Source organism: Notothenia rossii (genome assembly GCF_949606895.1).
Source record: "Notothenia rossii genome assembly, chromosome: 5".
NCBI lineage: Eukaryota > Metazoa > Chordata > Actinopteri > Perciformes > Nototheniidae > Notothenia > Notothenia rossii.
Window position 1 is genome coordinate 38,221,105 of NC_136903.1, and position 14,116 is coordinate 38,235,220.

The 14,116-nt window shown below is 44.1% G+C and overlaps 1 protein-coding gene across 1 annotated transcript; it reads right to left on the reverse strand.

Annotated features, from left to right (window-relative positions):
- Window positions 1–40: 40 nt before the first annotated feature.
- arpin (actin related protein 2/3 complex inhibitor) lies at window positions 41–11,895 on the reverse strand. Its single transcript, XM_079681831.1, has 6 exons — window positions 11,732–11,895; window positions 8,438–8,513; window positions 8,182–8,314; window positions 2,647–2,853; window positions 2,097–2,260; window positions 41–1,152 (listed from the first exon to the last, which is right to left on the reverse strand). The coding sequence occupies exons 1-6, from the start codon at window positions 11,821–11,823 to the stop codon at window positions 1,144–1,146; spliced, it is 681 nt and encodes a 226-aa protein (XP_079537957.1). The 5' UTR covers window positions 11,824–11,895; the 3' UTR covers window positions 41–1,143.
- Between the last annotated feature and the right edge of the window lie 2,221 nt (window positions 11,896–14,116).

Genomic DNA, 14,116 nt, shown 5'->3' on the forward strand with positions numbered 1-14,116 from the left:
GAGGTTTGAATACTCTTTCGATATATAACACTCCACTGGATTGTTTTTAGCCTGTTTATTCAACAACAACAAAAGCAGCTGATTACAATGTCTCTCGACTGAACACATGTTGAGTATTTGTGCATGAATTAAAACGATGAATATTTGGCGTTATATCAGTTAATATAGTAGCGAGCAACAAAGAGAGAGCTTTACCCAGAATGCCATGCACCCCTGAAACAATTAATAGTGGTCCCCTTTCAATACATTACACAGTATGTGAAAAACTTGTCAAGAAAAATATACAGACAGACAGAATGACAGTCTCTGAAGATAGAAGTATGGATATTTGACTTTAGAGCTACACTTTAGAGTCAAATGTTCCAAACCGTAGACAAGACTTAAAATGACCGTACTGAGGTACCAACATAGTGATGAAGTTAGATATTTGGGTATGTCAGAGCGGTGCAGTGATGACGTATTTGTGTAGGTCGGACTGGAAATTAGCATCTCAAGGGCTATCACAACAAAAAGCAATTGGATTTCAGAATATTGCAGAAAATACGTTTTGTGTCAAACACACGTAAATGTTACTTATCACGTTTTGTTCAACAGGATAACATATTAACACAACACAGTGTTTTAAGTAAATGCGATCGGCAGCAGTACAAAGTTAATGTAATGATATAAAGGAACTAGATCCCGGTCACATGGCTGCGGACTTGTGTCGACGAGAGGACGTTTAACAGTCTCATTTAGCCACTTGTTAGCAACTGCCTTTTTTACACACATGGCAGCTTCAGACATTCACGAGTGGAGTTTTTGCTGAGTTATTTTATGTTGTAGAACAAAACATGAAACATTTCGTACGATTGTGTTAACCACAGACCTTAATCCAGGCTTCTGGATTCAACTTGGACCTAAACTGGCAAAAATAGAAGAATGAGCCAAGAAAGATTGAAAAGTTCCAGTCATAACAATGGGGATCTAAAGTACAGAGTGTTCACGAGAGCTAACAGCTGAGAGAGTCCCAGTGTCACATGACTTCCAGCCCAAGGCCACATGTTTGAGAGGTTAGGAGAAAAGTCGTCCACTCCGAAGGCAGAGGGACGGGGTTGATCCAAGCTGAAGAAGTTCAGCATGCAGCAGGGCCAGAGACTCTCCTCACTCCTCCTGAGAGAGAAGCAGAGAGTCAGTCAGATACCTGCCACCGTGGAATTCTGCTGCCACTTCCTGTCTCACTGAGGTTCACACTCAAGAAAAGTCTTTATGCCTTTTGGTACAAAGTGATTCAGTTAGCATACTGTCTTACAGAATCAAACAGTTACAATGACAGCAGCTTCAAGTTCTCACTTGGAGTGTTTGGTCAAATGAAACACATTCAAGAGAGAATAGAACCCTAGCTGCATTAGGGCTATAGAGTGGTAGATTGATCATGTATTTGTGAAAGACAATCTGGAAGTAAGCATTGCCATGGCAGTGGCAAAGATAACTTCATCACTGTGGACTGATGGCTTCAGGTATGGTGTATATTGCACATGTGTTTGAAAAGTGTTCCCCCTCCCGTTTTTCCTGATTGTGTTCACCTGGTGCCCTGTGTTGTCTTCTCCCCCCTCACCTGTGTCTTGTTGGGTTAATTAGTGTGGGTATTTAGGCTCTGTGTTTCCTGTTTTGTGGGGTGTGTGAGATCCTTGTGGCTGGTGACTGTGCTCACGGGAACAGCGAGATTGAGGCTGTGTCCGAATTTAATAAATGCCCACACCGGGTTGTATTTTTTTGGACGTTCTGCTTGGCCTCCTTGCTTGGTCGGGCCACTCAATTGTCGGCTGCACAATGATACTTTCACATTTAGTTGAAAGGCAATACACAGAATACAGCATGTAAACTAAGCTAAAGGCTAATGTTCACATGCTACTGTTTGTATGACACAGAGAAGCTTCCCACATACCAGTGGGGTGTTTACTGACTTTGAGACAGAGGAGAGGAGAAAGTGCTAAAATGCTAACTTATTTCCAGAATGAAGGTCTCATTCCTGCACCGCTATAACTACAAATAAGGTAGGTTTTATTAGCCCCAGTATTTCATCTTGGGTGAGATTTGGAAGGTGTCCTCCTCACCCACTCGTCCTCCTCCGCTCCCTCTCCCTCTCCCCCGGGCATCTGGGAGCTGGCTCCATCCGTTTTGTTGGCCAAGATCTTCTCCGTCCACGATGCTCCTGCCTTCTCATCTCCAGCGAAGTTACACTTGGTCACAGTGTGACCGTCCACCTCGGCTAAGGAGACTGGAAGACACAATGAAGGTGGAAAGTTCATTTATTTAATTGATTGAGCCAAAAGAAAAAGAGAACCAAAAAAGTAAAACAACAAAAATGAAGATAATTCAACGAAACAAAGGTACGTCAGCATACAGATCTTCCGCGGGTGTTCACAGATCTTACATATTTCACTTTAACATGAAATAATCATGACCAAATAACTCTCAAAGTTTGGAAAAAAACATTGGGAGTCATTATTTAGTTATCATTTGTTCTTTAACAGTTTATCTCAATTCATTTTACTTCAAATCTTAGAGTATCCTTTCCTTTAATGAGTGTACCGGATGCACATTCACTGTTTTCTCCTTTCTACGGTACATTTAAAGCAGTAAATCAGCAGGGTTTGGCCTCACATATGAAAGGACTGTTTCCTCTGGTCTTCAGCCGTACTTCCTGTCCCGTCTCCAGTTCTGTTTGCTCCATCTCTGCCTCGGGGTACCAGAAGGCCCAGGTCCCGTCGGGGCGGTGTTTGTCGGTAATCTTCAGCAGCTCAGATTTGTTCACCGTCGCTGACAGCTGATGCTCAGAGAGGCGGTCCGACCCGCCTTTAGCTTCCACCTCTGAGGAGACAACATGTTTATAAAGCTGATGAAGTTAGAAGACACAACAACTCACACTGGCTCTGAAAGCTCAGCGCACTGCAACTTTAGAACAGTCTACAGCCAGATGGAACAACACAAGCAAATAATAAAAGCATCTTCACCAATTAGACAACACATTTGCATAGAGAAAGTCAGAAATGCTTAATCTCCCCAACATGAAGCCATGTGGTTCATGTAGTGCTCTGCGGTTCCTATTTTCTGCATTACTGACATAGGTTAGCGCGGCAAAAATAAGCAAAGTGATGCATACAGATGATTTTCCCTGTGTATATTCAGTACATACAGCTCCGGAGAATCAAGAGACCACTCCACATTGTTCTTAAATCTTAATCTCTACATGTATGGCAGCCATTCCATTCCAGCGTCTGTTGAATTCCAACACAGAGAAATGCTTAGAGAATAAAATACAAAATAAAATAATTTTACTCAAACACATACAGTACCTTTAAATAGTAAAACTAGAGAAACTGAAAATGCTGCAGTGGTCTCTTCATTTTTTCCAGAGCTGTATATGCCAGCGGAAAAAAGTAATATATAAGCAATATAAAGTTATTTCTCAACACGTTGGCATTACATATTCCCAGCTGAGAATCTGTGTTTTCAAAGGGAACTACTTAGTGAATGGCCCAGATAATGTCTCCCCCTCCACCCTGAAGCACTGCACTGATCAGCTGTCTCCGGTGTTTACTGACATCTTCAACACCTCACTGGAGACACGCCACGTCCCAGCATGCTTCAAATCCTCCACCATCATCCCGGTTCCCAAGAAAACAAGGATCACAGAGGTCACCCTGACCTCTGTGGTTATGAAGCCCTTTGAGCGCCTTGTCCTGTCCCACATGAAATCCATCACAGACCCCCTCCTGGACCCCCTGCAGTTCGCCTACAGAGCCAACAGCTCTGTGGACAACGCTGTCAACATGGCCCTTCACTTCCTCATCCAGCACCTGGAAACAGCAGGAACCTAAGCCAGGATCCTGTTTGTGGACTTCAGCTCCGCCTCCAACACCATCATCCCGGCTCTGCTGCAGGACAAGCTCTCCCAGCTGCACGTGCCCGACTCCACCTGCAGGTGGATCACAGACTTCCTGTCTGACAGGCTGGGGAAACACGTCTCTGACCCCCGGACCATCAGCACTGGTTCCCCTCAAGGCTGCGTTCTTTCCCCTCTCTCTTCTCCCTGGCAGGGGAACCTTTTTCCTCTCAAGGGCCATTTCAATGTTTTCAACATCCTCCGAGAGCCGTACAAATGATTGACCTCTGCTTAAAAATACTAAAATCACAGCCCATTCATTTCGCCTTTCTTTCATGCAGTGCAAAGAAAAAGCAACCTCTTAATCCAGATATCTTACCATGACTAACGTTGCTCGCGCATGCATGCACGTGCACGGTTGTGGCATGACCACCAAAACAGAAAGATGTTTTTAGTTTCCTATCCATGTGGACATGATTTAAGTGTGGGGGGGGGGGGGGGGGCCTAACCTCCTCTAGGGGGGTCGGGTGGCATGCTCCCCCGGGAAGATTTCTTTTTATATGTTGAAGTTAAAAAGTATCAATCTGTTGCACTTTAGCAGCGTTCACACGACGTACTTTGCAGTACTTAGTGCCCCGGCACTTATTCCCCCAGGGCACTAAGTACCAATCGCGTTCACACCGGAGTACTTTTCCCTGAGGGAAGATTACGCAAATGAGCCTCTGACGTCACTTCGTCTTCTTCTGCTTTGGGTTTACTGGCAGGCTGCAAACAACTTAACGGCGTATACTCCCGCCTGAATTCCCGTTTTCTTTTGTGTTGCCATAAGTTATTCTCTCTCCGTTGGTGCGCGTGGCTAATGCTAATGCTAATAATGCTAATACCACAAATACAATGGCGGCTTCACAAAACTTTTCAGAGTTTTACGGGGCGTGGTTTGCAATTCGCCCAGCCAATCAGAACTGGGGCACTTTTTCCCCCCAGGATAGTACCACCTCTCTAGCAGGCACTAAAAATGGGGGTAAAAGTTCCCGGCACTAAGTACTCTTTTTGGTGTGAACGCAACATAAGGGGTACTAACGGAACTAAAGGGGAAAAGTACGGGGGAAAGTACTCCGGTGTGAACGCGGCTCTTGAGAGCAACATTAGGAGATCTATGGATACATCTCTCAACACCCATATGAAACAGAACTGTAAACTGATTTTCTTTTTCTTTATGGATATTTTACAAATCACTCCCCTTTTAAACTTTATTCTTGTTTATTAATAAAAACTTTTTTTTACTGTCATATAGTATTTTATACTTGTTTACTTTATTATCTTAATGTTGTATATAACTATAATGATCATATAAAGATAATAATAATAATAATAATATATTTATTTTTTTAGCGCTTTTACAGGTGCTCAAAGACGCTTTACAGATATAGTGAAAAGAAAAGAAAGGAACAACAAATAAATATATAGTTAAAGTCAAATAATACAGAAACAATCACACATTAAAAGCCAGGTTGAAGAGGTGAGTTTTTTGAAGGTGGTGAGGTCAGTGCAGTCTCTGATGGGTTGTGGGAGTGAGTTCCAGAGGGAGGGGGCAGCGACGGAGAAGGCTCTGTCCCCCCAGGTCCGGTGATTGGTGCGGGTGGGGATGGATAGGAGGTTGGCTTCTGATGAGCGGAGGCAGCGGGAAGTGGTGTGGTGGTGCAGCAGGTCTGTGAGGTAGGGGGGGGCTGATTGTTGAGGGCTTTGTGAGTAATGAGGAGGACTTTGAAGTTGATTCTTTGACGGACGGGGAGCCAATGGAGGTTCTGGAGGACGGGAGTGATGTGGTCTCGGGAGCGGGTGTGGGTGAGGAGGCGAGCAGCAGAGTTCTGGATATGTTGGAGTTTATTGAGGAGGTTGGATGGTATGCCGTAGAGGATGCTATTGCAGTAGTCGAGTCGTGAAGTGATGAATGCATGAATCAGGGTTTCAGCAGCAGAGGCGGAGACGGGCAATGTTTTTGAGGTGGAAAAAGGCGGTCCTGGTGATGTGATTGATGCGGTGGTTGAATTTGAGCTGACTGTCGAAGATGACTCCGAGGTTGCGGATGTGAGGGGGGAGATAGAGTGTGGCTGTCAATGGCGAAGTTGAAATTCTGGATGGTTTTGATACGGGATGGGGGGCCGATGATGATGATGTCTGATTTGGCACTGTTCAGTTGGAGATAGTTTGTTTGCATCCATGCTTTTATTTCTGCGAGACAGTTGGTGAGAGTGGAGTGTGTTGTGGGGGTGATGGTTTTTGTTGAGATATAAAGTTGGATGTCATCGGCGTAGCAGTGAAATTGAAGGTTGTGGCGACAAATTATTTTGCCAAGGGGGAGCATGTAGAGGATGAAGAGGAGGAGGCTTAGCACCAAACCCTGGTGGACACCTTGGGACAGAGGAGCAGTGGAGGAGGTGCAGTTGTTGATGTTGATAAACTGATGTCTGTCGGTGAGGTAGGATTTCAGCCAGGAGAGTGCAGTGTCGGTGATGTTGAGTGATGATTCGAGGAGGGACAGCAGGATGGCGTGGTTGATGGTGTCGAATGCTAATGAGGTCGATGCGCCTTTACATCACTGGTTGGAGAAAAAGCTTCTTATATTCGCTAGCTAACCAGATGCTAATAACAACAAAGTTATTGACCGTATGATCAGTATGACAGATGAACAGATCGCCACTGGGCTTTCAACTAAAGACACAGCCACGCAAAAACTGCGGCATGTGTACTGCTCCTTATGGGTACTGCAATCTTTGAAGTGCCGGAGCGGCGTTCTGGTGCTCTCCATCAGAACTGCACCCCTGTCAGACGAGACATATACCACGTCATGACACGTTAAGCTTGTGTTGTGTTCAAGGACCCTGACCCGTGGCCAGGAAAAACAGGCACTCGCTTGTTTAATTATTTTGCGGTCTAGATTAAAAAAGAAAAATCTTTTTTGCGTGTGTTTATGAATTACCTCGAGGGCCGTATCAAATGGTCTTGCGGGCGGTATATGGCCCGGGGGCCGGAGGTTCCCCACCCCTGCTGTACACCAACAGCTGCACCTCCAGTCACCAGTCTGTCAAGCTCCTGAAGTTCAGACGACACCACCCTCATCGGACTCATCTCTGGTGGGGGCGGGGGGTCTGCCTACAGGTGGGAGATGGACCATCTGGTGACCTGGTGTGGGGACAACCACCTGGAGCTTAATGCTCTCAAGACAGTGGAGATGGTTGTGGACTTTAGGAAGAACGCAGCCCCAACCGCCCCATCACTCTGTGTGACTCCCCAGTCACTGCTGTGGAGTCTTTCCGCTTCCTAGGCACCATCATCGCCCAGGACTTCAAATGGGAGCAGAACGTCGGCTCCTTCATCAAAAAAGCCCAGCAGAGGATGTTCTTCCTGAGGCAGCAGAAGAAATTCAACATGCCAAAGACGATGATGGTGAACTTCTACACCTCCATCATGGAGTCCATCCTCACCTCCTCCATCACCATCTGGTACGCCGCAGCCACAGCCAAGGATAAGGGCAGGCTGCAGCGTGTCATCCGCTCTGAAGAGAAGGTGATCGGCTGCAATCTGCCATCCCTCCATGACCTGCATGCCTCCAGGACCCTGAGGCGGGCAGGGAAGATAGTGGCCGACCCCTCCCACCCTGGAAAACTAACTGTTCACCCCCCTCCCCTCTGGCAGGAGGCTGCGCTCCATCAGCACCAGAGCTTCTTGCCACCTGAACACTTTCTTCCCCTCTGCTACTGGCCTCTTAAACAAGGCCCGGCCCCCCACTGAAACTTTACCTCAGCCACATCATAGACTCTATGCATTACATTAATGCACACAATGTACAACAATATTTGGTATTACAGCTGATTTTTATTACATCTTATTCCATTCCAATGTAAATACTGTTATATTTTACTATATTTTTCTAGTTCTCTTCTAGTTCTCTTCCTGTGTTTTTAATTCTTGTTTTTGTGCTCCACGACACCAAGTCAAATTCCTTGTACGTGTAAACCTACCTGGTAATAAACCCGTTTCTGATTGGCATTTTTAAGACACTTATATCCAAAAATCTGAACGTAACCTTTTCCAGAACAGGTTAGCAGTGCAGCATAAGTTGCCATGGCGATCTAGCCAGGTTAAAGATGATCTTTGTAACAAAATCAACTCTGGTTTTAGGCCTAGCTTAAATAGCTAACTGACTAATCTAGCTTTGCTTAGTTGTGATCGCTCACTCAACATCCCTCACAGCATAGTTGGCAGACAGACGAGTTTAATAAACACGCAACTCAAATGTGTGATCCACTCACTGTAGGAGGACATGAGGAAGCCAGTGTTGACCTTCTTGGTGTCGCTGAAGTTCGGCTCCACCTCTTTCCCGCTGGCATCGAACTTCCTCTGGTGGACGCGGCTGGGCCTGATGTACAGCACATAGAAACGGGCCTGCCAAGAACAGACACAGTGAGGCTCGTTTCATCAGAGTGTGAGGTTCAACGCTGACAATGATAAGGTAGTCTTCGGGAGGTCTTTCTCCCACAATAAAAGAAGGAAGGTTAGACATTTTACCTTTTGATTGTTGCAATCAGTGATCGCATGTCTGGAAACGTCCAGCAGCTTTCCTTCTAGAAGAACCCCCGGGCCACTAAATGGAAAAATAAAATGATATTGACACTTGTGTAAAAGTACATTTCATGTAAACATCAAATATCAGTCATGTAGGCTACATACCCTTTAATAAATAATTTGATAAATAGGTGTAAACTGTAAGACCACATTAAAACAAGAACAAAATATGAAAAGGACATTACAGATACAATCAACAGAATTTAAAAGATGAGAATGCAGCGTGGGGTCTGGGTGCCGTGTTGGCGGGACGTTGCAGGGCTCGTTGCTTCGGCCTGTGGGGCTCGAGGAGCGGACAGTGTGAGGTGGATTACTGGTGTCGTTTCCTGGTTGCTGCGTGGGGTCTGCGTGACACCGCGAAACTCAGCCTGAACTCAGCCTGAGCACACACACACACTCGTAGCCAGGCTGTGAGTTTGTGTGTGTGCTCAGGCTGAGTTAAGGCTGGGTTTCGCTGTGTCTCGCTGTCTCAGGCTGAGAAATCCTCTGAGCTGCGGCTGAGAAAATATAAGTGTGTGTGTGTGTGTGTGTGTGTGTGTGTGTGTGTGTGTGTGTGTGTGTGTGTGTGTGTGTGTGTGTGTGTGTGTGTGTGTGTGTGTGTGTGTGTGTGTGTGTGTGTGTGTGTGTGTGTGTGTGTGTGTGTGTGTGTGTGTGTGTGTGTGTGTGTGTGTGTGTGTGTGTGAGCCGTTACGTCACTGTGACCCTTACGTCACTAGGACCAGGAAGAACACAATGGAAAAAGAGAAATCTCCAACGAGGCGTTCTGGGGCAGCATAGACAGGTCTTTTCTGTGTTAGAGTTTTACACGCTACAGGATGTACTTTGAGGGTTTGTGACTCTGCAGACCGTTTACATGCAGAAAAAGCTACATAACACACAAGGGGACGGGTAATAACCAGAGAAGCATGACATGGGACCTTTAACATAAAAGGCTTTCCTCATGAGCATGTCATTGTGTCTTTATTGTACATTAAAGGAGGTGAATCGGATAAGACCTCAAATAGCGGCGGCGCAGCTAAAAATAATAATAAGTGGCCACCCTTTTTCATTTTTGATTGTTTGTTATATGGATTTGTAGTATTTGTGTTACTGTATGTTCAATAGAGGTGTATTTTTGCTAAATCTTGAGAGATTGCCACTGTATGTACTGGCAGGGCTGATTTTTGGACTAGGCGACATAGGCTGCGCTAACGGATATAAGAAGTAGATGTTTCTACAACCAGGGTGGAGGAGAGCTCTCCTGTCAGACTCTCTGAGTGTTTAGATAGTTAATTTTAGTCTAAGTTATCTCACTGGGTCTCAAACAAATGTGTTTACAAATTATGTAAACACATTTTTCCAAGGCACTCCTTTAAAATTATTAGGATAAATAAAAACAGGTTTGAAATCATTCCAACGTATACTATAGGACAGTAAACCAAAAATATTGTTTAAAGTTGGAGAGATATATTTCATATGTGTGTTTTAGAGTTGCCCCCCCTAGATCTAGTCTCTAGTAATTGTGTGCTCAAAGTGCACCAGATTGAAGCATTTTACTTTAAAATGTTCAAATAAATTGGACCCCCCTAGAGGATGTGACGTCCACCCCCCAATTAAAACAAGTTAATACAATACTGAATACATTTTGAAGCCATTTTGACATATATGACCTATGTCAATACGTTTCTGTTTTTGTAGTGTATTTGTCTTCTGTAGAGATTTTTCATTTATTCTTTATATATAAAATCTCGCCTAGGGCAGCAAATTGTCTAGAACCGGTCCTGGTACTAGGCCTCAAGAGCCTTTCTTGTGTTGGCAGACTCATAGAAACAAATTGGCGGGGCGCACTTCACACGCGCACACACTAAAAAATTCCATGCGCTCCGCATTCACATTATGCTGGGCCCACGTGCCTTAGCACCGCTGCTATGACTCCATCCTAGGGGAAACACTGTATATGGCAAATGAAACCACAGCAAGCTCAATTCTTTATTTGGACAGATGTTTTTAACTTTAAAGCTATAAAGTGGTGTCAAACTAGTCGAAAGGCATAGAGGGTATACAGTGGTGTAAAGTAACTAAGTACTTTTACTCAAGTACATGTACTTAAGAAAAATCTCAAGAGTATTTCAATGTCTTGCTACTTTGTACTTCTACCACACTACAATTCAGAGGTAAATGGTGTTCTTTTACTCCACTACACGTATTTAATACCTCTAGTTACTTTACAGATGTGGATGAATGATGTGAAATATAATCAAGTCTTAAATCAAACTTTAGTTCCACCTGGAGTAAATCCACAAGCTACCCTGCAGTATACAAAGTCATTCAAACTAGCTGCACCTTTACCAGCTTTGAGAACACTTTCATGATCAATCATTATAAAACATATCATATATATTATTCTGAAATGGACCAATCTGCACAATCACTACTTTTGCTACTTTAAGTAGATTTGACACTAATACTTTTGTAACATTTTGATTGCAGGCCTTTTACTTGCATTCCTACACTCTGATACTTCTACTTTTACTCAAGTACAAGATCAGAGTACTCCTTCCTCTGACTGTATAACATATGTAAAGAAGGCGTTAGCTAGCAGGAACTAAACACCTTTTCCGTTTTATTGAGATTACTATGGCTCTCTGAAGATTAACTTTAATGCGGAATATCCAAACCCTTCCAGAATGATGCGTTAGAGGTGTGTGGGACAGGTTGGGGCTTGGTCTCAGTGAGTGGTTCTGTCTCAGTGAGTGGTTCTGTCTTAGTGAGTGGTTCTGGTTCTGTCTCAGTGTGGTTCTGTCTCAGTGTGGTTCTGTCTCAGAGAGTGGTTATGTCTTAGTGAGTGGTTCTGGTTCCGTCTGAGTGAGTGGTTCTGTCTCAGTGCGGTTCTGTCTCAGAGAGTGGTTCTGTCTCAGTGAGTGTGGTTCGGTCTCAGTGAGTGGTTCTGTCTCAGTGGGTGTGGTTTTGTCTCATTCTGGTTCTGTCTCAGTGAGTGTGGTGGTTCTGTCTTATAGATTGGTTCTGTCTCAGTGAGTGTGGTTCTGTCTCAGTGAGTGTGGTTTTGTCTCAGTGTGGTTCCGTCTCAGAGAGTGGTTCTGTCTCAGAGAGTGGTTCTGTCTCAGTGAGTGTGGTTCTGTCTGAGTGTGGTTCTGTCTCAGTGAGTATGGTTCTGTCTCAGTGAGTGTGGTTCTGTCTCAGTGAGTATGGTTCTGTCTCAGTGAGTGTGGTTCTGTCTGTGGTTCTGTCTCAGCCTACCTGTGATAGGAGGACGGAGCCCACGCGCGCTCCACCGTCTCATTGTGCACCGGCTTGTTCTGTAAGGACGTGTTGTGATAAATCCGGCTCATCTTTCACAAACTGTTCTGTAACTTTTCCCGTCAGTTCTGTCAGATTGTTCCTGTTTCCTCCTCATTTCCTGTTCCTGCATGTAGCCGCTTGAGAGAGGTGCGCTCAGTTTTCGTCCCAGCACGTGCCGACTGGAGACAGCCCTGAGGGGAAAATATGCTTCATTCAGCGATAGACAGGGTCTATCATTGAAACAAATAATGATTCAAATATTTCATTTTGTACAGGTAAAACACAATAGAGGTTGCTGGTATGCAGAGGTGGGAGAAGTACTCAGATCTTGTACTTAAAAGTAGAAGTACCGGAGTGTAGGAATACTTAAACCGTAAAAGTCCTGCATTCAAAATGTTACTCAAGTAAAAGTAGAAAAGTATTCATCAAAATATACTTAAAGCACCAAAAGTAAAAGTAGTCATTGAGCAGATTGGTCCATTTCAGAATAATATATATGATATGTTTTGTAATGATTGATCATTAAAGTGTTCTCTAAGCTGGTAAAGGTACAGCTAGTTGTAGGCTTATAATGACTTTGTATACTGCAGGGTAGCTTGTGAATTTACTCAAGGTGGAACTCAAGTCTGATTTAACACTTGATTATATTTCACATCATTCATCCACATCTGAAAAGTAACTAAAGGTATTAAATACATGTAGTGGAGTAAAAGTGCACGGTTTACCTCTGAATTGTAGTGGAGTAGAAGTACAAAGTAGCAAGAAATTGAAATACTCAAGTAAAGTACAATTATCTCAAGATTGTTCTTAAGTACATGTACTTGAGTAAAAGTACTTTAAACCACTGCTGGTATGTCACTTTTTAAGCCAAAGTTTGACGCCGGATGGTCACTGGTTCCAATCCTAGTATGGACAAAATAATAAAGACTGGCATCTGGAGTAGGGCCAGTTCCCCTCCTAGGCCCTGCTGCAGTGTCTTTGAGCATAGCATTGAACCCACAACTGCTCTTAGTCACTGAAACAAGACGGCCCCCTTGACTCACGTCTCCATAAAAAGCATGTGTGTATTTCAGCGCTGATGTGTATGGGTCCTGCTTGTTGCATATTTCAGCGCTGATGTGTATGGGTCCTGCTTGTTGCATGTGTGTATTTGTATTGCAATTCATATAATTAGTGAGATCCTAGTTTCCCCTTGTGGGATTGCTAAAGTATGCATTCTCCTTCTCCTTCTTGGTAATGATATACTATCCTGGAGTCCTGCATATTACCTCATGTTGATAATTATTATGGTCACACGTTCCTCACCCTAACAACGCTAACGGATTGGGAGATGTTAGCAAAGGTTCTGCAAATATCAACATTTTCCTTTATTTTTTATCAGACTTCCTAAACTGACTTCGAAATCAGTAGGAGTGTAAGTGATTCTCATTACAAATAACATCATTTCAAGTGTAACAGGGCACCAAAGCACATTTAAAACAAATATAAAACTGTTTATCGCATGCTTTTTGATAGTACCATTGTCCTGTCGTAGCAACTTAAAATCAGCTGCTGTCTAGAGAAAATGATGAGTTAGGCAAATATGCAAAGAAACATAATATCGATATAAAGTATTTTGAGATCTTCGTTTTAATGCTCGCAAGCAAGACACCTCCACCAAAGAGAGCGCCCTGTTCTGTGTATTACAGTTGGGCACTCTTAGGCGCTGTCTACACGGAACGGGTGTTATCAGCAACAGTTGTCTATGGACGGTTCGTTCACACGAGGCCGTAACGGAACCGCGGAAACGGAGCCCTCAAACGATGACGGGTCCCAAGCATAGACTGTATATATGGTCCCAAGGTGGGTAGATCTTCGGACGGAACGCTCTGGGGGGGTCAAGCGGCTCCGTGTGTACGCCTCATACTATGAGGTGTGATTTGTGCCAATGAACCAACTCACTGAGCTCACTAACGTGTCGATCGTCGCCTACCATGCCGTGAACTATGCCGCGAGAGAAGTAACGTGACACTCTCGTCGCCACCCCTCTCGTCTGAGAAGCTACGTGACTTCTGCGTCTGAAGTTACTTTATTTTGGTAGTTATCACCAAATAACCCATTAATGTTACAGCTACGCAGTTGCTGTTCAAGCGAGACTCTATTTCAATATAGTTTTGGTATTAAAATAATGTTACACCCCTTGTATGCCCTGAACGCAAAAACAACCACAGACAAGAATATATATTTGTAATTATCAAAATGATAACAAAGGCTGAAAAAACAGGAGAAGCCTGTCTTCCCTTGGTCTCCAGGAGAAAACTATATATCACCAAGTTTTCATAGTTTTGTGTGTAAAATAGATCG

Coding starts and splice junctions, on each gene's coding strand:
- arpin (XM_079681831.1), bottom strand. CDS start 11,823: ATGAGCCGGATTTATCACAACACGTCCTTACAGAACAAGCCGGTGCAC. Junction 2,854..8,181: donor CTTCCTCATGTCCTCCTACA/GTGAGTGGATCA, acceptor TTGTCTCCTCAG/AGGTGGAAGCTAAAGGCGGG. Junction 2,261..2,646: donor AGGAAACAGTCCTTTCATAT/GTGAGGCCAAAC, acceptor TGTGTCTTCCAG/TCTCCTTAGCCGAGGTGGAC.